At 42.3% G+C, this 23,955-nt stretch overlaps 1 protein-coding gene across 3 annotated transcripts in view; it reads left to right on the top strand.

Annotated features, from left to right (window-relative positions):
• LOC122928627 (myosin-binding protein C, fast-type-like) overlaps nucleotides 1–23,955 on the top strand; it is a 262,327-nt gene that overhangs the window by 22,105 nt on the left and 216,267 nt on the right. For 2 of the 3 annotated variants that reach the window (XM_044281649.1, XM_044281647.1), the window contains exon 2: nucleotides 19,559–19,735. In XM_044281649.1, the coding sequence (XP_044137584.1) occupies nucleotides 19,559–19,735 (177 nt within the window). The remainder of the gene's footprint in view (nucleotides 1–19,558; nucleotides 19,736–23,955) is intronic. The other variant, XM_044281648.1, reaches the window with a different exon arrangement.

The raw sequence follows: 23,955 nt of genomic DNA, 5'->3' as shown, positions 1-23,955 counted from the left end.
ATTCAGCCCTTAGCAACCAGTCTGCATAAAACTGCAATTTCACTATTCAGTTAAGATGGCTGCCACTGCCCTCACCCTGAGGCTAATCCCGCCTGCCCTCACTAGCCACTAACAATAGCCCCCCAAAAGTGTCAGTAACCAGAGCCCTCCCCCCTAAAGGGTTAATCTCCTGCAGCACAAAGGGGTCCTCTTACCACACGTTGCTTTCATTTATACACTGAGAAGACGGCAGATCTCCCTTCCCTGGCCTGCGCTGCTTCAGCTCTGCATTCTCCAGCTCTGCTGAGTGAGGGAGCATCTGCCAAGCGCAGGGACAGGGAGAAGTGCACACAGCCCAGGCACTGTTATCAACTGCTGGGGAGGACCTGGCTTTAATCATTTACTTAAAGTCCCTGGCTGTCTGTAATCTGACCTTGCAGGCTGTGTGCTTCTGCGTCCTCCGTCCTTCAACAGATAGACTGACCATGCCTAGCAACCTTATTTTAAGCACAGGTAAAAGTAGGCCCTACAGGGAACCAAAATGTGGAATTAAGGGGTAATTGAATACACAGTGAAAAGTTGAAATAGGGCCACCAAGGAGATATTAATCACCACAATCCAATAATCCCCAAAAAAAAAAATATATACCACAGTCTTGTTTGGTGCCTCTAAGAAGACAGCACACTAAAAATAACTTCAAGATTAGTCCTGTCGTTATGGCGGGGTCTTTAATTAGCAGTGGAGAGACTGGGGAGACATTTGCCACATGAGATGCTCTTCTGACTTGCTGGGATGAAATAACGCTCAGGTTACATTGTATTCTTAACATACTAAAGCCTTACATAGTTTCAGTACATATTAGAAACTGATGGATAGATGTACTGAAGTACAGGAGTTCACACAACTACAGTCATTGTCACTTAAATGATATAGACCGAATATAACTTAAAATATTTTATTAATAACAATTTGTATGATTTTACAATAATAAAATACATAAAATAACATTCATATATAGGTCCACAATAATTATCCTATGCCATGATTTATTAAATATCTTGTAGCATTATTGTATTCTATGCTGAGAGTAAGCTATAAATCTGTTAATAAACGTGCAAACAAGGTACATATGTATAAAAACAACTGACATACCTATAATGACAAAGTGCAAGTGAGCACCCAATAAGTGAATACCGATTAGGAAATGTCAGCTATAGTATATGCATATGATATATTCAAATTAAAGAATACTGACAAGGCTGGGATACACTAAGTGGTAATGTGGCCCCAAAAACCTTAGAAGTTCTTAGGTTCACATGACCACTTTGGTATTATATGCCACCAAGCTGCTATCTCTTAATGTAGTCACTATTTGGTTGACAGCTGACCTATGGGGGTCAAGAGACACCAGTGAAGAGCACTGAGGGGTCAGGCAAAAGAGTAGTCAGGGAAAGGCCAAGGTCAGGGCAGACACAGTATGCCCAATCCAATAAACAATGTGAGGTCTGGACGGGCAGCTCAGGGTCAGTATGGAAATCAGGCAGAGGAAAGATCAAGCAGCAAAGAGTCAAATCTAGGAGGCAGACAGATGTAGGGGAATGTGCTTTAAGTACCCCAAGGTTGTCAGCCATTGGCCAATGCAGATTATGGTGCATTCAGGCAGATGCGCTGCAGAAGGTAAGCGGAGCAGCAGTGGCCACGAGCCACCGCTGTAACTACCAGGATTACCAGGATTCTGCTTTATTTTCAGAAACAGAGCTTCTCTTGTTCGTGGCAGTAACTGGTTTTACAGCTCAGGGATATTCAAGTACCTAGAAAGCATTTACACTATCAGGAATAGAATTACTCTGATTCTGAAAAACAGCAGACCATATTTTCTAGTTTCATACAACTTAAAGGGGTTGTATGGTTTTGACTGGAAAAACCCATTTTAAATACCCTATTAGAGAATATTGAATCAGTGGAAAAGAGTTCCTTTCTTAAGACTGTGATCTTTTAGCCACAGCCACGTATGGCGGCAAACAGCATCTCTTTCTCTGAGTGCCAGGCACATCTGTGCATTATATGATTAAGTTGATTTTAATGAGCCCCATGTAATGCTTTATTTCACTTGTGGTGGCACTATACGGGAACAAAACTCCTGCTGCTGGTTACTGTAGCAGATTACAGCTGATTACAGGGGTTTCTGGCAGTGTGATACCTTATAATGAGCTTATCTTGGTGAACCCTTAAGTATTTACACAAAGTACTAAATGTCTATGTTTTTTAGTCATTTTTACTTGGCATTGTATATAATGCCTAGACAACATATATAGCAGGCATGGCCAACCTGTGGCTCTCCAGCTGTTGTAAAACTACAACTCCCACCATGCCCTGCTGCAGGCTGATAGCTATAGGCAGTCTGAGCATGCTGGGAGTTGTAGTTTTGCAACAGCTGGAGAGCCTCAGGTTGGCCATGCCTGATATATAGAATGAAAAGCACTCTTCAGGTATAATATGAACAGTAAGTATGTTAACAAGTATTTAGTGTTACAAAGTCTTTAGTGATATGAATGCAAAAATAAACAAATTGCAAAATAAACTACACTTGTTGTTAGAAAAAATATTGTGAGAACAGAATTATCTTACTGAAAAACAAGAGAAAAATACTAAGGATAGCTAGAATGGCATTTTGAATTATAACAAACAAATTGCAAAATAAACTATAGTTGCTAGAAAAAAGTGTTAGAACATAACTTTAGTACTGAAAAACAAGAGAAAAATAATAAGGAAGGCTAGAAAGGCATTTTGAATTGTTATAAATAAAATTCTAAATAAACTACAGTTGTTCTAAAGCAGCTGAAGAACAGAACTTTCTTACTTAAAAACAGGAGAAAGAAACCAGTATTGTCCTCACTTGTTGAAACAAGGAAGGCTAGAAATTTGAATTTCACTTAATTGTCTTTCTCACATAAGAGCACTACATAGTTTGGCACTTGTTCTTGTACATAAGAAATGCAAATATCCTCAATAAACTACACTTATTATAAAATAGGGTAAGAACCAAACTTTCTTACTGAAAACAAGAGAGAGACTGTTGTATTAACTTGTTGTAACAAGGAAGGCTAGAATGACAATTTTGAATTGCACTTGTCTTTCTCACACAAGAGCTCTTCGTAGTTTGGGACTTGGTCTTGCATATAAGAAATACTAATATCCTCAAGAAACTACACGTGTTGTTATAAAGTAGTGAAATAAAAGAACTTTCTTGCTGAAAAACAAGAGAAAAAGACCAAGGAAGGCCAGAATGGCATTTTAAATTGTAATAAACGAAATGCAACATAAACTACACTTGTTCTAAAACAGCTGAAGAACAGAACTTTCTTACTGAAAAACCAGAGAAAGAGACCACTGTTGTCCTCAATTGTTGCAAGAAGGAAGTATAGAATGACATTTTGAATTGCACTTAATTTTCTTTCTCACACAAGAACACTTCATGGTTCGGCACTTGTTCTTGCACAGAAGTAGCGAAAATGTCCTCGATAAACTTGATAAAATAGAGGAAGGACAGAATTTTCTTACTAAAAAACAAGATATTAAGACCAGTATTATCTTCACTTGTATTATGGCGCTATTACTGTATGTTATACAGCACATGACTGTTCCCAAATCTGGATAAAGCATCCCTCCTTACACTTAAATATAGCAGCTTGCATTCCTTTATCTGCATTGCTCATGATCTCTGTCCATCTGAGCCCTATCCAGCATTTCTGCAGCTATTTGCCCCCATAGCAGCATGTACATGCAAAAACGCCAGCAGCTGTCTCACGTCTTGAATATCTCAAACAGAAGAAACATGTAGCAATGAGAGGACACACAAGGAAATGTATCTACTATACTGTATGTGTAATGTCTGGAATCTAAGTGCTACAAAGTTTTCTTGCATTATATAAAGGGCATGAGGTACACAGTGGGTGTATTGTGGGAAGCAACGTTAGTTAATATATCTCTTCATCTGCTGGCTCAGCACTAAGATGAATTTGAGATGCATGTATTATGAGGCTTTGTGCCCAAGTCTATTTTATGGGAATATCTTCCTCATCAGGCTTGAGAGGATACCCAAGGTTATAAACTGAGGCTATAAATAAGATTGACATTTCCGGACTCTATATAATGAAGTTCTCCAGACGGGAAATGGCTCTCAGGATGCAGTAATATAGTATATTATAGTATATCCTGAGTATAATAAGTCAAACTCAGGACTGGACTTCTTTGGAATCAACTTTGGTATAAAATTCCTTTACCAATCAAAGGTGACAGTATTATGGAAGACTACAAGCATGAAGATAGGGGATATTCACACAGGGCTTAAACAATTTGCACACAACATAGATGAATACTGAATACGGTTTGAAGGTTCCAAAAATGTGGTTGGAATTTTAAGAAATCTCATCCTGCGAATCTGCAAAAAACCACAATGTAAATTGACCTGTGGTGCAGATTTTAAATCTATGTCCTGTGAGCTTTCCATAGTGGATTTCACCGTGTGTATGACATAAGGTGAAATCTAATGCTACATCTGCAACAGATCCGCTGCAGAAAATCTGCCCTCTGGAGCCATATCCACAAGGGGGATCCAGCTCAAGAACTGTATTGATGTTACTTTATAAGACATGGGGGAATTTTCTTGTTTCTTCTTAGCGTGAGGTGACAAGGCTGTATCCATATGTTTCTATAGTTAAGAATCATAATATGGGAATGCTAATGAATGCTCACCAATTGAGATCATCAACTCTTCTGTCTGACCAGAGCTAGATGAACTTGCACATACAATGGAGGAGAAAAGTGACAAAGACACTGTTGTTTCAGGACTGTGTCACATTAGGCTACTTTCACACTTTCGCTAGCAGGGTCCGGCAGGCTGTTTTGGCAGGGGAACAGCCTGCCGGAACCGTACTAACGCTAGCCCATGTGTGCCGCTGGAAGTCCGCTCCGGCCCCATTAACTATCCGCCCGCAGGACGGCAAGCATGCCAAGGATGTCCGGCCACCTTCTGGCATGTTTGCCGTACTGCTGCCACATCTCCCGCCTGTCCCCATTATAGTGAAAGGGACCGGGGAGGACTTCCGGTGGCACACATGAGCTAGCATTAGTAAGGATCCAGCAGGCTGATCCCCTGCTGAAGATAGCAACAGACTACTACAGGGATTGTGCTAGAGAAAATATTCTAAATTTTTCATACTTTTGTAGTTGAATGTAATAAAAAATGTAGTATAACCACAGAGTTATTCAATATAATTAAGGATCAGCAAAGTTATAAAAAATTTGATTTGGCTACTTCACTGAAGTTCACAAAGAAATTTGATTCGTTCTGTATTACTTTGTCACAAATTGCATTCCATTGTATGTAGCGGGGGCAATAACTGGGAACGACTATCGCGGCACCCCTCATCATTGAACCCCTCAGATGCCTCATTGAGCGCTGATTGCGGCATCTGACATTAAGGCCTTTCAGGGGTTAAAAACATCTTGATTGAAGAAAACGCTCCAAATCTCTCACATGCTGACATGATGGGGTCACCTGGCCCATGTGATGAAGTAACACATCAGCATGCGTGAGATTTACTGCCATTTGCGAAAAAAATTGATACCATGAAGTGCAAGTAAATTAGGCTTTGTGGCGAATCAAATTTTTCCTGAAATTTGGATCGAAGTCCACTTTGTTAACTTTGATTCACTCAACACTAAATAGAAGGTTTCTGCTTGTTCTTTTCCTTATTTCTCTGTCCACCTTGCTGTGGTTCCATTCTTCAACTGCCAATAGCTATATATTTTGTCAGATGTTTTGACGGTTACAGGGAGAGGGCTGAAGCCAAATGAACATGCCCCCTGAGAAAGAACATATCCATTGAGATAGGACACGTCCTCTGAATTGCCAGCTTGATATAAATCTAGCAATGCAAGTGAAGCAATCAAAGGGGAGATCTCTGGATCCATGGAAGGTATAAGGCTGGTTCTAGCTTTTTTTTAAAAAAAGAGCATTATGTACAACATGGTATCCGATTTTCATTTTTTATATCAATCATCGGATAACCCCTTGCAATCTACCATCAGTCTAATTCACCTCATAAACTGTCTGAGTCTTTGGAAGGCAAAATTACAGTTGTCCCCCTATTTACCCCATCTTCATGATGTATTGTTTAGACTGCTACGGTGACATCCCATAATCTGCAGCAGCCAATTACTGGCTTCAGCAGTGTACTTCATGGGACCACTGAGGCCAGTGATGGGCTGCAGCGATAAATGGGATGTCAGTGATACAATCATAATGATGGTGCTCGATAGGAGTGGGCTTAGGAAGTTATGTTTTTTCATTGTTTTAACAGCACCCAGAATATTACATATAAAATGTAACAATTTAGTGTAGCCCCTTTAATCTGAATATACATTAGAAACTTTGGCATGCAAAAATGATTGAGCTACAGATTAAATCAGGTACAGCATCTATGAAAAAGTTAATTTGCTGTATTGGATTTTTTCGATTGTTAACAAGTGCTGTAGTTAGAAAGTTGTTCATACCAGATGACCGATCTAAATCCCATCTATTGAAGCTCAGATGAGGCCACAAATCATAGCAACTGTCTATCAGAATGTGGTCATTTTTAAAGAGCTTGTCTGGGCTACAGATATCTGATCAGTGGGGGTTTAACACCAGGCACTCACACAATTAACTGTTATAAGCAGCCATGGAGCTAGAAATTCTACTGTATATGGAGCAGAAGTAGAAGGCGCCATAGACGGTGTAGTTTCTGGCACTGGTGAACTTCCGCTCAGCTCCCCTTCACTTGAATCCGAACTGGACTGTAGTAACCTGGCATGGCCACTACACCATGTATGGAAATGTGCTCCATGCACAGTATAGTTTCCAGTGACATGGTTTCCCAAAGAAGCTGATTCATAGGGTCATGGGGTGTTAGATCCCCACTGAGGACAGCTCATCAACATCTGTAGCTCATACGTTCACGTTATTCAGAACATCGCTTAAATACTCAATGTATGGCCAGCTTTAAGGTCTGATTTAATAGTATAATCAAATTCAGATATTTATCTTATCTGTAATGATCTATAATCTTGTCATTTTGAAACCAGTGGAGATTTCTGAAGCTGTCTAGAACAAAAACTGTTTGCCATAGCCAATCACAGCACAGCTTTCAAATCTTATTTTGCACTTGAGAAATGAAAGCTGTGATTGGTTGATATGGGAAACTAAAACAGTTTTTCTTTTAAACAGTTTCGTAATATGGATGGGTAGGTGGGAGTGACAGGAGGAAGCAAGCTGATCAGACTATGTGTCTTGACTGAAAATAATACTGGAGTGTGAGTTAATTTGAGCCCCTGTCAGGCTGTTTTTTCAGCTTGTTTTCATCTTGAAACTGCTGATCAATCACTTAACAGCTTCTCTCAAAATTTCTCTCCTTCATTGCCAGCGATCAGATGAATCAGCCAGACTATGTGAGAGCATGTTCTCATAGGTTCTCCAGCTAATAAAAGACCTTAAGAGTTCAAGCAAGCAAGTTATGTCAAGAGCAACGTTTCCAGTATGCCCCTGATTAGACCCCCTAGAGAGCAACTAGATCTTTCAGCTATTTTTCTCTTAAAAACATTTTTTTTTAAATGACTCTGTAATTTCTTATTATTTCTGGGGAAGCAAAATGACAATCAAACTGGACATTATTACAGCTCCAGCTGGAGTCATCACCCAGATTTAACAGACCATGTATGGCTGATATTCCTATTTATGCAGTGAGACATGCCTTGACTCCACAGAGTCACCGGGAAGATTTGCCATCTAAGTCCCAAATTAAAGCAGCAAACATATGGGACCTATAGGACAGCCACTTTGTCACATACATGCCTTCAAACCGGATTCCATAAAAGTTGGGACACTATACAAATCGTGAAAAAAAAAAGAATGCAATGATGTGGAGATGGCAAATGTCAATATTTTATTTGTAATAGAACGTAGATGACAGATAAAACGTTTAATCCGAGTAAATGTATCATTTTAAAGGAAAAATATGTTGATTCAAAATTTGACGGTGTCAACAAATCCCCAAAAAGTTGGGACAAGTAGCAATAAGAGGCTGGAAAAAGTAAATTTGAGCATAATGAAGAGCTGGAAGACCAATTAACACTAATTAGGTCAATTGGCAACATGATTGGGTATAAAAAGAGCTTCTCAGAGTGGCAGTGTCTCTCAGAAGCCAAGATGGGTAGAGGATCACCAATTCCCACAACGTTGAGCAGAAAGATAGTGGAGCAATATCAGAAAGGTGTTACCCAGCGAAAAATTGCAAAGACTTTGCATCTATCATCATCAACTGTGCATAACATCATCCGAAGATTCAGAGAATCTGGAACAATCTCTGTGCATAAGGGTCAAGACCGTAAAACCATACTGGATGCCTGTGATCTCCGGGCCCTTAAACGACACTGCACCACAAACAGGAAATCACAGAATGGTCTCAGAAATACTTCCAGAAACCATTGTCAGTGAACACAATCCACCGTGCCATCTGCCGTAGCCAGCTGAAACTCTACCGTGCAAAGAAGAAGCCATTTCTAAGCAAGATCCACAAGCTCAGGTGTTTTCACTGGGCCAGGGATCATTTAAAATGGAGTGTGGCAAAATGGAAGACTGTTCTGTGGTCAGACGAGTCACAATTCGAAGTTCTTTTTGGAAATCTGGGACGCCATGTCATCCGGACCAAAGAGGACAAGGACAACCCAAGTTGTTATCAACGCTCAGTTCAGAAGCCTGCATCTCTGATAGTATGGGGTTGCATGAGTGCGTGTGGCATGGGCAGCTTGCATGTCTGGAAAGGCACCATCAATGCAGAAAAATATATTCAGGTTCTAGAACAACATATGCTCCCATCCAGACGTCATCTCTTTTAGGAAAGACCCTGCATTTTTCAACAAGATAATGCCAGACCACATTCTGCATCAATCACAACATCATGGCTGCGTAGGAGAAGGATCCAGGTACTGAAATGGCCAGTCTGCAGTCCAGATCTTTCACCTATAGAGAACATTTGGCGCATCATAAAGAGGAAGGTGCAGCAAAGAAGGCCCAAGACGATTGAACAGTTAGAGGCCTGTATTAGACAAGAATGGGAGAGCATTCCTATTTCTAAACTTGAGAAACTGGTCTCCTCGGTCCCCAGACGTCTGTTGAGTATTGTAAGAAGAAGGGGAGATGCCACACAGTGGTGAAAATGGCCTTGCCCCAACTTTTCTGGGATTTGTTGACAACATGAAATTCTGATTCAACATATTTTTCCCTTAAAATTGTACATTTTCTCAGTTTAAACTTTTCTTCCGTGATTTATGTTCTATTCTGAATAAAATATTAGAAGTTGGCACCTCCACATCATTGCATTCAGTATTTGTTCACGATTTGTATAGTGTCCCAACTTTTTGGGAATCCGGTTTGTACTTTCCTGGGAATGTCCATGAGACTCCCCCAAAAAAGAAGCTCTCCTAGATTCTTAGATCAGTTGACTTCTTCCTAAATAACAAGTGACCCCCTTAAAGGTTGCAATATGACTGACACTTTAAAGGGGCATCACCACGACACTATTTTAAGGACATTGTGGCTTTCATCATTATGGCTGGCCCTTTCTGACTGTTCTGTTAAGCATTTTCTGGGATTTAGTAGTCATCTGCAGTAGTCATTATAAAAAGGCATTACACTGTGGGCAGTGGAAATGCAGCCTATATTTTAAGGAATAGGGCATATTCAGTACCCCACACTTGGGGGTACCTGCAAAGTTTTTTTATATATATATAATGGTTGTAATGTTAATGCTATTTACTGTACACTCAGTTGAGCTCCAGCATGAGCCAGGCAAGGCCAGAGTTAACAATCTGGCCCACCGATCTCTAGAGCTCAGGGTGTGGGTTGGCTTCACCGCCTAGCTGTAGAGCGGAAGGAAGAAGGAGCAGTCTCCATGTGCTCCTCTCCCGTACACTACAGCTCCAGGCCCTAGAGCCTCGGTTAACTCCACAAGCTCCAGGAGATTTAAGCAAGCAAGAACTAAAGGAGGAGAATTTGCATGGCTCTTACATTTCATTTGGGCTGGTCTCAAACTCTTGACACCTTATGCTGGCATTGCATCTCCTACACGTGCCCTGCCCAGCACACACATGACAATTACCACCATGGGCACCCCCCAAGCTACCATCAGGCAGGGAGCCCACAGTTACAGGGAGTTCCCCGTGAGAACACAGGGGGCACCCCTTCTTAAAGGGGTTATCCCATGACTAATGTAAAAAATGAAAATCAGACATCACATCAGTTCAGTTCATAGAATGGCCTCTTTCTAACAAAGCTAGAACCAGCCCTGCTCCTCACATGGATCCAGAGATCTCCACATTTATTGCTCTGCTTGATTTACCGTATTTTTCACTTTATAAGACGCACCCGATAAGACACACCCCAGGTTTAAGATGAGGATAATAAGAAAAAATATATTTTTCATCAGACCTCATATCAGATCCTCAGATCAGACCCCATAAATATCAGGATATCAAATCAGACCCCCATAAATATCAGGACCTCTCAGGACGTCAGATCAGGCCCCCATATCAGGACATCACATCTGACCAACCTTATCAGGACATCACATCAGCCCTCCATGTCAGAACCCCATCAGACCTCAGATCAGCCCACAGTGTCAGACCCCCATCAGACCTTATATCAGCCCACATTGTCAGACCCCCATCAGACCTCAGATCAGCCTTCAATGTTAGACCCTCATCACACCTCAGATCAGCCCACATTGTCAGACCCCCATCAGACCTCAGATCCGCCATCAATGTTAGACCCCATCAGACCTCAGATCAGATTAAAATAAAAACCTCCTCTTACTTATCCTGCACCGCGGCTCTTCACCTCCAGAAGAAGTTGTGCTCTCCTGTCTTCCCAGCCTGTACTGCTATGTCACCTAACTGCGTGCTGTACGTGGTCAGGACAGTGAATCGCCAGCCCCAGCAAGGAAGTCCGGGGAGGGTAATTACTACAAGTGCTTGCGGCGCTTTGCTCCCAGCTCTTGGCAACTAATTCATACTAGTGAGCACTTCCATAATGGAAGAGCTCACTAGTATTCGCTTGATAAGACGCACAGTCGTTTTCCCCCCACTTTTGGGGAAAAAAAGTGCATCTTATGAAGTGAAAAATATATCAAGCTGACAGCTCAAGGGGAGTGTCTTTTCTGCTACAGCTATAGGGGCGTGTCTCAGCTCTCCCTATCACAGTTCAGGGGGCAGTTGAAGGATAAAACTGAGCATTTGCGGCTTTCTCAGTGAGCAGGACAAAGAAATAAGAAAAAACAAACAGCAGGTGGCGCTATACAGATACAATTTATTGAATAACTCAGTGGCTATACTAAATTTTTAATTACATGCAATTGCGAAAGTATTCGGATCTAGGTGCTGGTTTGAAAACTGTAGAATATTTTTAATGGGACAACCCCTTTAACTGTCTTGACTCCAGAGAGCAATGGCCTGAGGGAGTACAGCATGATACATCATCCTCAGGGCCACCCACACTCAGGGGCTCACTGCATATATATCTAAAAAATTTATTAGGGCACAGTATCTGGTGTTAAAGCTGGCATGGTTGCGGTTCACATGTAACTTTATAAGGACTTTCCTGAAGGACCATAATTTCCAAGGGTACAGCTGCACAAGTGGGGAGCCAGTTGCCAGTCACAGACTGTAATGAAGCCAGGAGACTATCTATAGGGGAAGCAGCTACTTTGGGGCCCAAACTCAGAAGGGGCCTATCCAGGAGGAGGCATAAAAGATTTAATTGTCAGGGCCCCTTAAAAAATGAAATCATTGTGTAAAACTTACATAAATAAAAAAAAGCATGCATATTAAGTATTGCAGCGTCCGTAATAACTTGCTCTATAAAAATATCACATGACCTTACCCTTCAGGTCAATACTGTAAGAAAAATAAATAAAAACAGTGTAAAAAAAAGCCATTTTTTGTCACCATACATCACAAAAAGTGTAATAGCAAGTAATCAAAAAATCACATGCACCCCAAAATAGTGCCAATAAAACCGTCATCTCATCCCACAATAATCATACCCTACCCAAGGTAATCGCCCAACAACTGAAAAAATATGGCTCTCAGACTATGGAAACACTAAAACATGATTTTTTTTGTTTCAAACTTACATAAATAAAAAAAAGTATACATATTAGCTACCGCTGCATCCGTGACAACCTAGTCTATAAAAATATCACATGATCTAACCTGTCAGATGAATGTTGTAAATAACCAAAAATTAAAACAGTGCCAAATAAGCTATTTCTTGTTACCTTGCCTCACAAAAAGTGTAATATAGAGCAACCAAAAAACATATGTACCTTAAACTAGTACCAACAAAACTGCCACCCTATCCCGTAGTTTCTAAAATGGGGTCAATTTTTGGGAGTTTCTACTCTAGAGGTGCATCAGGGGGGCTTCAAATGGGACATGGTGTAAAAAAAAACAGTCCAGCAAAATCTGCCTTCCAAAAACCGTATGGCATTCCTTTCCTTCTGCGCCCTGCCGTCTGCCCGTACAGCGGTTTGCGACCACATATGGAGTGTTTCTGTAAACTACAGAATCAGGGCCATAAATATTGAGTTTTATTTGGCTGTTAACCCTTGCTTTGTTACTGGGAAAAATTGAATAAAATGGAAAATTTGCCCAAAAATTGAAATTCTGAAATTTCATCTCCATTTGCCAATAACTCTTGTGGAACACCTAAAGGGTTAACGACGTTTGTAAAATCTGTTTTAAAAACCTTGAGGGGGTGTAGTTTCTTAGATGGGGTCACTTTTATGGAGTTTCTACTCTAGGGGTGCATCAGGGGGGCTTCAAATGGGACATGGTGTAAAAAAAAAAAACTGTCTAGCAAAACCTGCCTTCCAAAAACCATATGGCATTCCTTTCCTTCTGCACCCTGCCGTGTGCCCGTACAGCGGTTTGCAACCACATATGGGGTGTTTCTGTAAACAAAAGAATCAGGGCCATAAATATTGAGTTTTGTTTGGCTGTTAACCCTTGCTTTGTTACCTGGAAAAATTGAATAAAATGGAAAATTTGCCCAAAAATAGAAATTCTGAAATTTCATCTCCATTTGCCAATAACTCTTGTGGAACACCTAAAGGGTTAACGACGTTTGTAAAATCTGTTTTAAAAACCTTGAGGGGTGTGGTTTCTTAGATGGGGTCACTTTAATGGAGTTTCTACTCTAGGGGTGCATCAAGAGTGCTTCAATTGGGACATGGTGTAAAAAAAAAAAAAACAGTCCAGCAAAACCTGCCTTCCAAAAACCGTATGGCATTCCTTTCCTTCTGCACCCTGCCATTTGCCTCTACAACGATTTACAACCACATATGGGGGTTGAATACCTTGAGGGGTGTAGTTTCTATAATGGGGTGGTTCCTTTTATGTAAGCCTCGCAAAGTGACTAAAAATTGGGTTTTTGAAAATTTGCTTCTAAACTTCTAAGCCTTGTAACAGCCCCAAAAAATAAAATATCATTCACAAAATGATCCAAACATGAAGTAGCCATATGGGGAATGTAAAGTAATAACTATTTTTGGAGGTATTACTGTGTATTATAAAAGTAGAGAAATTAAAACTTGGAAATTTGCAATTTTTTTACAAATTTCTGGTAAATTTGGTAATTTAAAAATAAATAAAAATGATTTTTTTTTTACTTCATTTTACCAGTGTCATGAAGTACAATATGTGACGAAAAAACAATCTCAGAATGGCCTGGATCTGACATTGGTCAGATTTGCAAAAAATAGCCTTAATTCCTTATGGTGAAATACGGCCTTAAGGGGTTAACCTGTCTACTAGGTATAGCAGTGGTATATCACACCCCAAAATTATTGAATGTCAACCGAAAATATAACAGACAATTTTTTTTTTACCAGTCTAATAAGTATAGCAGTGGTACATCACACCCAAAAATTGGTGAATTTCCCCCAAAAAAGGGCAGGCCAGCACCTCCAAGGCGTAAAGGGCAAGCTCAGGCCACGTGCCCAATTTGGAGACCCAGAAGTGGAAGAAGGGGCAGACCCGTCATTCAATACGTGTTGGCGTGTGCACACATACTGCTCCACCATGTTTGTGAAATGCTGCCTCCTGCTAAGACAATCCATATCAGCTGGTGGTGCTGGTTGTTATGGCGTGCTGACAAAGCTTTTCCACATTTTGGCTATGCTAACCCTGCCTTCTGAGGTGCTGGCAGGGCCCCAGCTGCATTGGCGACCTCTTCCTCTGCCTTCGCCTTGTGCTTCCACTGTGCCCCCACTGTCAGGTGGGAATGCCACCAGCAGCACGTCTACCAGCGCGTGCTTGTACTCACGCATCTTGCGATCACGCTCCAGTGACGGAATTAAGGACGGTACGTTGTCCTTGTAACAGGGATCCAGCATCGTGGCCATCCAGTATTCAGCACAGAATGTGGGCAACTCGGCGGTTGTTGCGGAGACACTGCAGCATGTAATCGCTCATGTGTGCCAGGCTGCGTAGATGCAACGAAAAGCTGTTTTCTGTGGGAGGTGTATCGTCTGTGTCCTCTGTATCCCCCCAGCCACGCACCAGTAAAGGCTATGAGCTGGTCTGGGTGCCACCCCTGCTGTGAACATGGTTCCTTCTCCTCCATCTCCTCCTCCTCATCCTCCACCTCGTCATCCTCCAGAACTGTGCCCTGGCTGGACAATAGTGTACCTGGCGTTTGTGGGTGCAGGAACCCACCCTCGGAGCTACTTGTGAATGACTGGCCGGAAACCCTATGAAATGATCCCTCTTCCTCCTGCTTCTCCTGTGCCACATCCTCTTCCATCATCGCTAGCAGCGTTTTTTCAAGGAGGCATAGAAGTGGGATAGTTACGCTGAGAACGGCATTATCGGTACTGGTCATGTTGGTGGAGTATGCAAAACAGCGCAACACGGAACACAGGTCTCGCATGGAGGCCCAGTCATTGGTGGTGAAGTGGTGCTGTTCCGCAGAGCGACTCACCCATTCGTGCTGCAGCTGAAACTCCACTATCGCCTGCTGCTACTTGCACAGTCTAGCACAGTCTGGCCAGCATTTTGTCCCCTACTTGGTTGTGCAGGGAAAAGTAGTGGCGGCTGGGCACAATGTACTGTGGGACAGCCACCGCCATAAGGCCTTTTAAACCATCCGTCTTCACCAGACGCAATGACAGCATTTCAAAAGCCAGTAATTTAGAAATGCCTGCATTCAGGGCCAGGGATCATGGGTGGGTAGGGGGGTACTTCCTCTTCCTCTCCAGGTCTTTGGGAGATGGAGAGCTGAATGCTTCAATAGGACATTGTGGAGATGCTTGGTGACCCAGGTGGTGGTGTTGCTGACAGATCCTCTGTTTGCGGGGTGGCAGGTGGCACTGTCACTCCAGAGGTGGATGAAGATGCCAAGACTGCAGCCGAAGAGGAAGCAGGAGGAGCCAAAGACCTTTCTTGGTTTTTGAGGTGTTTACCCCACTGCAGCTCGTGCTTAGCACTTAAATGCCTGGTCATGCAGGTTGTGCTCAGGTTGAGAACATTTATGCCTTGATTTAGGCTCTGATTGCACAGCGGGCAAACCACTCGTTTCTTGTCGTCAGGGAACTCCTTGGAGCTGGCTTTGGTGTGCTTGGTCCTTTGCTGCAGTGGGCAATATCAGGCATACTGTCTATAGGACGGCCGCTCGGCTTTTGCACCCTGCTCCCTCTTCTGCTGTGCTGGTGGCTCTGTGCTACCAATGCCTCTTCCTCCGAACTACATAGGTCACTCGCATGACCTTGATTCCATGTGGGGTCAAGGACCTCATCGTCCTCCACATCATCTTCCACCCAGTCTTTACCCCTGCCCTCCTTGTCGGTCTGCACACTTTCGAAAGCCCCAGCAGTTGGCACCTGTGTTTCGCTATCATCCGAGACGTGCTGTGATGGTCCTCCCATGTACTCATCTTGGTCGTCATCGGTGCACTCAATCTCTTCCACTGGAATAGGTGGATGGCCCTGGGAAACCCTGCTAACAGAGTCATCAATAAGGAGAAGAGACTGCTGCATGACTTGGGGATCAGACTGCTTCGCTAATTTGCAAGGGGGTGAGGTGAAAGACTGATGGACATCGGCTGCAGTTGCCAAATCTGATCTTTCAGCAGTAGACTGGGTGGGAGACAATGTGAAGGAACTGGAGTCACTGTCAGCAACCCAATCTACTATCGCCTGTACTTGTTCAGGCCTTACCATTCGTAGAGCCGCATTAGGCCCAACCAAATACCGCTGCAGGTTCTGTCACCTACTCGCACCTGAGGAAGTGGTTTCACTTGTACGTGTAGCTGGCACAGATCGACCACTTCCTCTCCCTGCAACAGGAGCTCCACCAGCAGCACCACAACCTGGGCCACGTCCCTTATTTGACGCTCTCCTCATATTTCTCAAATTTAGGAACTTTCCCTAAATGGCTGTATTTAAAAAAAACTGAATAGAACCACAGTATGTAAAGGGTGTATCTCACACGCCCTGATCCAGACTAGGCCACAATTAAAAATTTGTGCCCAAAATGGGTGTTTGTTAAATGACTAAATAGAACCACAGCATGTAACGGGTGTATCTCACACGCCCTGATCCACACTAGGCCACAATTAAAGATTTGTGCCCAAAATGGCAGTATTTCTAATAACTGAATAGAACCACAGTATGTAAAGGGTGTATCTCACAATGACATAAGCAGCAAAGGCTGCAAAATAAACTCTTTGCCCAAAATGGGTGTTTGTTTAATAACTGAATATGACAGCAGTATATAACCCTTGAATTTCACACGTGCTGATGCTACAAGGCCAGAAAAATTGTGTTTTTTGCCCAAAAAGTTTTATTAATAGAAGAATATAACCACAGTATCTAAATGGTGTATCTCACACCAACTGATCCAGACTAGGCCGCAATTAAATTTGTTTGCCCAAAATGGCTGTATTTCAAATAACTGGATAGAACCATAGTATGTAAAGGGTGTGTCTCACAATAACATATGGAGCATAGGCTGCAAAATAAACTTTTTTGCCCAAAACGGGTGTTTGTTAAATTACTGAATATGGAAGCTGTATATAACCCTTGAATTTCACACATGCTGATGCTGCAAGGGCTGTAAAATAGTGGATTTTCCAAAAAAGGGTGTTTTTAAAAACCCTGAAAATGATGGCTGTATTTCTAGCTTAAATTGCACACTGACTAATCCAGATGTTGTATATTGCCCAAAACGTTTTTTTTTTTGTAACAGAATATGAAAGCTGTATATATTGAAGGGATTCTGTCACCAGGTTTCACCCCATTAAGATAAAAATTTGCTTATGTTCAGGGTGACTTCACGATTCCCAATGTGGTCTTATAAATGTAATCTGTAGGCTCATTTTGCTAAAAAAAAAACGCTATTACAATCAAAAAAATAAGGTGCCCAAGGGGCTGTAAATGGATCCAAGCTGCGCCGCCTCATAATCTTCGGTGACGCCTCCCGCTCTCCCTCCCTCCCCCCTCCTCCTGCTGTAACATCGCTGTGACACCTCCCCCTCCTCCTGCTGTAACATTGCTGTGACGCCTTCCGCTCTCCCTCCCTCCCCCCTCCTCCTGCTGTAATATCACTGTGACGCCTCCCCCTCTTCCTGCTGTAACATCGCTGTGACGCCTCCCGCTCTCCCTCCCCCTCCTCCTGCTGTAACATCACTGTGACGCCTCCCCCTCTTCCTGCTGTAACATCGCTGTGACGCCTCCCGCTCTCCCTCCCTCCCCCCTCCTCCTGCTGTAACATTGCAATGTTATAGCAGGAGAAGGGGGGAGGGAGGGAGAGCGGGAGGCGTCACAGCGATGTTACAGCAGGAGGAGGGGGAAGGGAGGGGGAGGGAGGGGGGAGGGAGGGGGGAGGCGTCACAGCGATGTTACAGCAGGAGGAGGGGGGAGGCGTCACAGCAATGTTACAGCAGGAGGAGGGGGAGGCGTCACAGCGATGTTACAGCAGGAGGAGGAGGGAGGGAGAGCGGGAGGCGTCACAGCAATGTTACAGCAGGAGGAAGAGGGAGGGAGAGCGGGAGGCGTCACAGAAGATTATGAGACGGCGCTGGGCACGAACGTCGGCCGGCAGCTTGGATACATTTACATCCCCTTGGGCACCTTATTTTTTTGATTGACAGGTTAGTAATAGCGGTTTTTTAGCACAATGAGCCTACAGATTACATTTATAAGACCACATTAGGAATTGTGAAGGCACCCTGAACATAAGCATATTTTTATCTTAAAGGGGTGAAACCTGGTGACAGAATCCCTTTAAGGCCCCATGCACACGGCCGTGTTTCACAGCCGTGTGCGGGCCATGGAACCGTGGCCTGGATCCCTCCTGTGAGCTGGAGCGCACGGCGTCAGTGGTTGCTATGATGCCGTGCGCTCCCTGCTGCCGGCACAGTACAGTAATACACTGGTATAGATCATACCAGTGTATTACTGTACTGTGCCGGCAGCAGGGAGCGCACGGCGTCATAGCAACCAGTGACGCCGTGCGCTCCAGCTCACAGGAGGGATCCAGGCCGCGGTTCCACGGCCCGCACACGGCTGTGAAACACGGCCGTATGCATGGGGCCTAAACTTGAATTTCACACGTGCATATCTGTAAAATAGTGGATTTTGCCAAAAAAGGCTGTTTTTAAAAACCCAGAAAATTATGGCTGTATTTCTAGCTTAAATTGCACACTGACTAATCCAGATGTTGGATATTGCCAAAAAAGGGTGTTTTTTTTTACTAAAAGAATATGAAAGCTGTATATAAACCCTTGAATTTCACACGTGCTGATGCTGCAAGGGCTGTAAAATTGGGTATTTTGGCAAAAAAGTGTTTTTAAAAACCCAGAAAATGGCTTTATTTCTAGCTTAAATTGCACGCTGACTAATCCTGCAAATGCACCAGATGTTGTATATTGCCAAAAAAGGGTGATTTTTTTTTAAAACCAGATTATTAATCCAGTATTTCAAGCTTGGATTTCAATGTCACAAAAGCTCAGATGCAGTGCTGGTGCACTGAGCTTGCATAAAATGGCCGCCGCCCACCTAACTAACAGACGGCTAAAAGTTATTTTTTTCTGTCACTGGGCTCAGACTGGGCTCAGACAGTTAAACGCTTGAGCACTAAGAAATCGCCAAACACCGAACCCGAACTTTTACTGAAATGTTCGGGTTCGGGTCGGTGGTCCAAAAATCCTAAAGTTCGGTATGAACCCCAATTTTACAGTTCGGGTTCGCTCAACCCTATTTTATGACGAGGCCTGCTCCTCACCATAAATTAAGTGCGTCCATGTGTAAAATAAATAAAAATAAGGACAAAACAAAAAGAAAAGAAAAAACAATGCTACTAGTAGTCCACGCCACAGTTCCTCCCTTTTCTCTGGTTAACTAATAAAAAATAATATATTGAAAAATGTTGCATACAAAAATTTTAAAGGTGGTTTGTTCAAAGCCTTTTTTTTGGTGTTTAGCAGCTAAAAAGGGAGTTGGCCCAGCCAAGAAAGCGGCAAAGCCAGCAGAGGAACCTAAACCTGCTCCAGCTGAAGAAACAAAAGCCGAACAACCACCTCCAGCTCCACCTGCTGAAGTTCCTCAATCCCCAGTCCCAGAGGAAACTTCAGATGAAGCATCTAAAGAGGAGCAAAGAGGTAATGAAACGCATGTTAATATCATTAGTTGGAGCAAATGATTTAAGTCTTTTGGACTGTAAATTTAGACATATTTGGTTTAGAGAATTCATTTTGAAAACAACATTTTCCTTTGAAAACGCCATGCTACAACTTTGTGTACATACATTATACTAAATTTCTGGATTTATTTTTTAGCCATATCATCAGGCAAAAAAAATTTCCACATTTATATTACTGTAAAGCTTTGAACAATACATAATGATTGACTTTATATAGACAGATTCCCTGTCAGGTACAAGTAAATAAAATTGAAGGATGGTCATAGTACAAACTAATGGTTTGAAGTCAGTTTACTGTAGAGTATCATAATAAGATTGACCATTAAAAGTCATCTTGAATGTAAATTTTTAGTCTCATTTTTAACCTTAAAATATTTTGTAAATATATTTTATTATATAATTTTTATTAATGTGACCTTCAAGGTAGAATGTCACTTTTCTTTAAAAGCAGAAGCTGAGCAGCTGTATTCAGCGCTGACATTTCATATAAATGGAAACTGTTGGGTAGATATATTAAGCTTATTTTGCACCAGAATATCGTGCCTGCGCCATTTTTATGAAATGTGTCTAGATCTGTGGTATTGTCTTACAAAGTGGTGTATTATCTTTGTGTAAGGCAGTCTCATAAAACCCACCACAAGATGCCTATTTGTAACACATTATAGCAGATTTGCTAAAATTATCACACTTTTCACTGTCTAAGAATCCAGTGTTAATATTAAACAAATTTGCAATTCTGGCACATGGACCTTTATAAACTTGGAGTAACGTAAATCCTGCACCAGATTTCGGCTAGAATTCTGTCCAAAATTCTGTCCATGCACCCAAAAAAACTGCCTAGTTTACTTCATCTCTAAGTTGGTGTAGTTTCACTCAACAAATATACCAAAAATTTGGTGCATTTTTTAAGCATGGAGCCGCATGCCCCCTTTCCTCAGGAGGTTAATTTAGGCCGTATACCTTTGCTCAAAGCTGATGTACATTCCAGTCATTATTTATGCCAAAAACGGAGTAACAAATAATTAATTTTCCCCAAAATCTTTTAATACTCTGATAAACAGAAGGCGCAAAGTAGGGCTAGATAGAAAGTTGGCAGAGAAGTTGACTTGCAGACAGTAATGTCTAGCATGTCATAAATGGGTAGAAATTTTATAAATGATAAAACTAGTGTGCACCCCAAATTCTGGTGCAAATAAAATAAGATTCTAGGTGCACATACATTAATATATCTCCCCATTATTCCATAGTTCAGACCAAGGGTTTTGCTAGGCACCAATACAGCATCTTCTGCAACTCCCAATCTAGCACATACTGCCATCCCCAATACAGTGCTTGCTGCTACTTCCCCCATTGCAATACCTGTTGTACCTAATAATGTGTCTTCTAGGTGTTCTCTTTACTGTGCCTACTGCTGCTGTCCTCAGTATTGTGCTTATTGCCCTCACAATACTGTGCCTGCAGTTCTGCCCCCAAGTACTCTGCCTGCTGCTTTCCTCCATAAACTATGCCTGCTGCTATGCTATATATACTGTACCTGCTGTGTCTTCAAGTACTGTGCCTGCTGCTATGCCCCCATATGATGTGCCTGCTGCTGTGTCCTGAAGTACTGTGCCTGCTGCTGTGCTCACATATACTGTGCCTTCTGCTATGTCCTCAAGTACTGTGCCTGCTGCTATGCTCTCATATACTGTGCCTGCTGCTGTGTCCCCAAGTATTGTGCCTGCTGCTATGCCCCATACACTGTGCCTGCTGTTGTACTTCTCAATATTCAGTAGTGTTCCTGCTCCAGAGGTTGGTGCCTCTCAACGCTATGCCTCTCTGTACTATTCCATGTAATAGACATGTAGCGTCATCTAAGAAGAAATGATAATCACTTTCTCCTCCAGGCAGTGTACAGCTAAAAGCTTAGATAGTATTCTGCATTGTAAAAAGATAGATATAATCAAATTAATTGGGTAAAATACCCTGGCCCAGTGCACCTGATGCATAGATATCACTGCTACTGAATACAGTTTGCTTGCATGGATCACAGAGGGTATAGAATATTAGTCTATATACCCTGTGTGGCCCCCAATATTTGAATCAGCACAGTCTTCTCCAAAGAGCAAGCAAATAGAAGCAAGTGCCGTCATTAAGCACCCTTTTTACATTGCAACAATGGGGAAAAGAACCAGCACTTTATTAGGTAAGTATAACATTTGATTCTTTGCATGTAAAGTTGTAAGCAAACAAACTGAAAAAATGGCGTGGTATTAAACAGGCAGGAAGTGCTCAAACCCATCTGCAGTTGTGCATGTATATACAGGGGAGCAGATCCTGCACTTGTGGCCCGTTGCTAATAGTGATCCCCAACAAAAATGCATACAGTGGAGGATGCCCGCAGCGGACCACAAGTACCACAATAAACATCCTACAAAAGATAACAATTATGTGGATGTAATAACCAATATAACAATACAATAAGACAGGTACTCTCTGCAGACCCTCTAAACCCTCAAACTGATGCTAAAACTGAGAGATTAGCCAACATATCCTACTGTGGAGGACATGTCTGAGCCGAGCACTGCAACAAGGTTTCTCAAATAGCTCAGGTCCTAACACTCACCTACCTGAGACGTATGGGCAATACCAGGGGCCAGTGGGCGAATTACAGGAGAGTGAGGTCCGACTCACAGAGAACTCACCAGTTACCTCCAGCATGTAGCCATGCTTGCAATGGGAGGAGGGAGGAGTATGTGAGTCCCACTCAGGACTGGCTGATATGTCCCAGGTCACGCAGGTGCACCTAAATGTAGCCTGTAGATGGAAAGCGGGTACATTTAAATTGGAGTTTATACACCTTCAGGCATCTCTATATGCAAACAAACTGAAAAAAAATGGTGTGGTGTTAAACAGGCAGGAAGTGCTCAAACCCATATGCAGTTGTGCATGTATATAAAGGGGAGCAAATCCTGCAATTGTGGCCCGTTGCTAATGGCGATCCCCAGTAAAAATGCATACAGTGCAGGATGCCTGCAGCGGACCACAAGTACCACAATAGACATCCTACACAAGATAGCAATTATGTGGATGTAATAACCAATATAACCAAATAATACTATGGAGGACATGTGTGAGCCCGAGCACCGAGCCAAGGTTTCTCAAGTTGTAAACCTACACATGCTAAATGAAATCTAAAATGGAACTCCTATCCCCTTAATTTAATATAACTAGAGCCCTTTCTAGACAAAATCATGCAGCGGCCATGATCTTTATAAAAGGAATGTAATTTTTAATCCTTTCATGACCGGGCCTAAAAAAGGACCCTAACTTTTTTATTTGTTGGGCTTCTCATATAATTTTTGCGATGTTTTTTACTTGACGCTTAGGACTTTTTATTAACATGTTTTTTTTTTATTGATTTTTCCCCCTTTTTTTATTTGGGGAAAACTAATTCTTATTAAAAATTATATATTTTTTAAATGATAGCTTTTTATTTTTTTAAATAACAAAACTGAAACAAAAATTAATTATTGCTAAGCGTTCATTAATTTGTGGCGATCATTTTGATATATAACATGTATAGGTTCGTTTTTCGCCGGTATTTTTTATTTATATTTTTTATATTTTGCTTATTTAATTTATTTTTGGCACAAAATATATCGCTGAAGAGGTCATAAAAATCCCTCTGGAGGACACTAACATTTTTTTTTACTTGCACTATTTCCACTGTAACTGGGGCATCCACATGAGCCCAAGTTATAGTGGAAAACAGCCCCCTGTGAGGGCATTACACACAGGCAGAGCTGATCAGGGTCTCCTTAGACCCTGCAGCTCTGCTCCTCGCCTGAGACACCCGGCAGGTCCAATAGAGGAAGCGGCTCAGCTGCTTCCTGCTCTCGCTTTCTGTGCTCATGTACCCCTCTCCTGCTGGGACCGGAGATGGCAACAACAGTTGTAATAAATTGCTCCTGACTTCTCCTCAGGGTCTCCACTGTGTCTGACAGCCAGGACCCGAACTGCTTCTGCTAAATTGTAGGAACTTTAATCCCAACACTGTACAGCGCTGGGATTAAAGAGCCTACAGAACGTTTCTATACGTGCTATCTGCACGTGGTATGTGCAGATAGGACGTATATATAGTCGTGGGCAGTCATGAAATGATTAATAATCTGAGTAACCACAGCTATAAGGGTGACC

The sequence above is a fragment of the Bufo gargarizans genome, chromosome 2 (assembly GCF_014858855.1).
Source record: "Bufo gargarizans isolate SCDJY-AF-19 chromosome 2, ASM1485885v1, whole genome shotgun sequence".
Taxonomy (NCBI): domain Eukaryota; kingdom Metazoa; phylum Chordata; class Amphibia; order Anura; family Bufonidae; genus Bufo; species Bufo gargarizans.
This window is presented reverse-complemented; position numbering and strand designations above follow the sequence as displayed.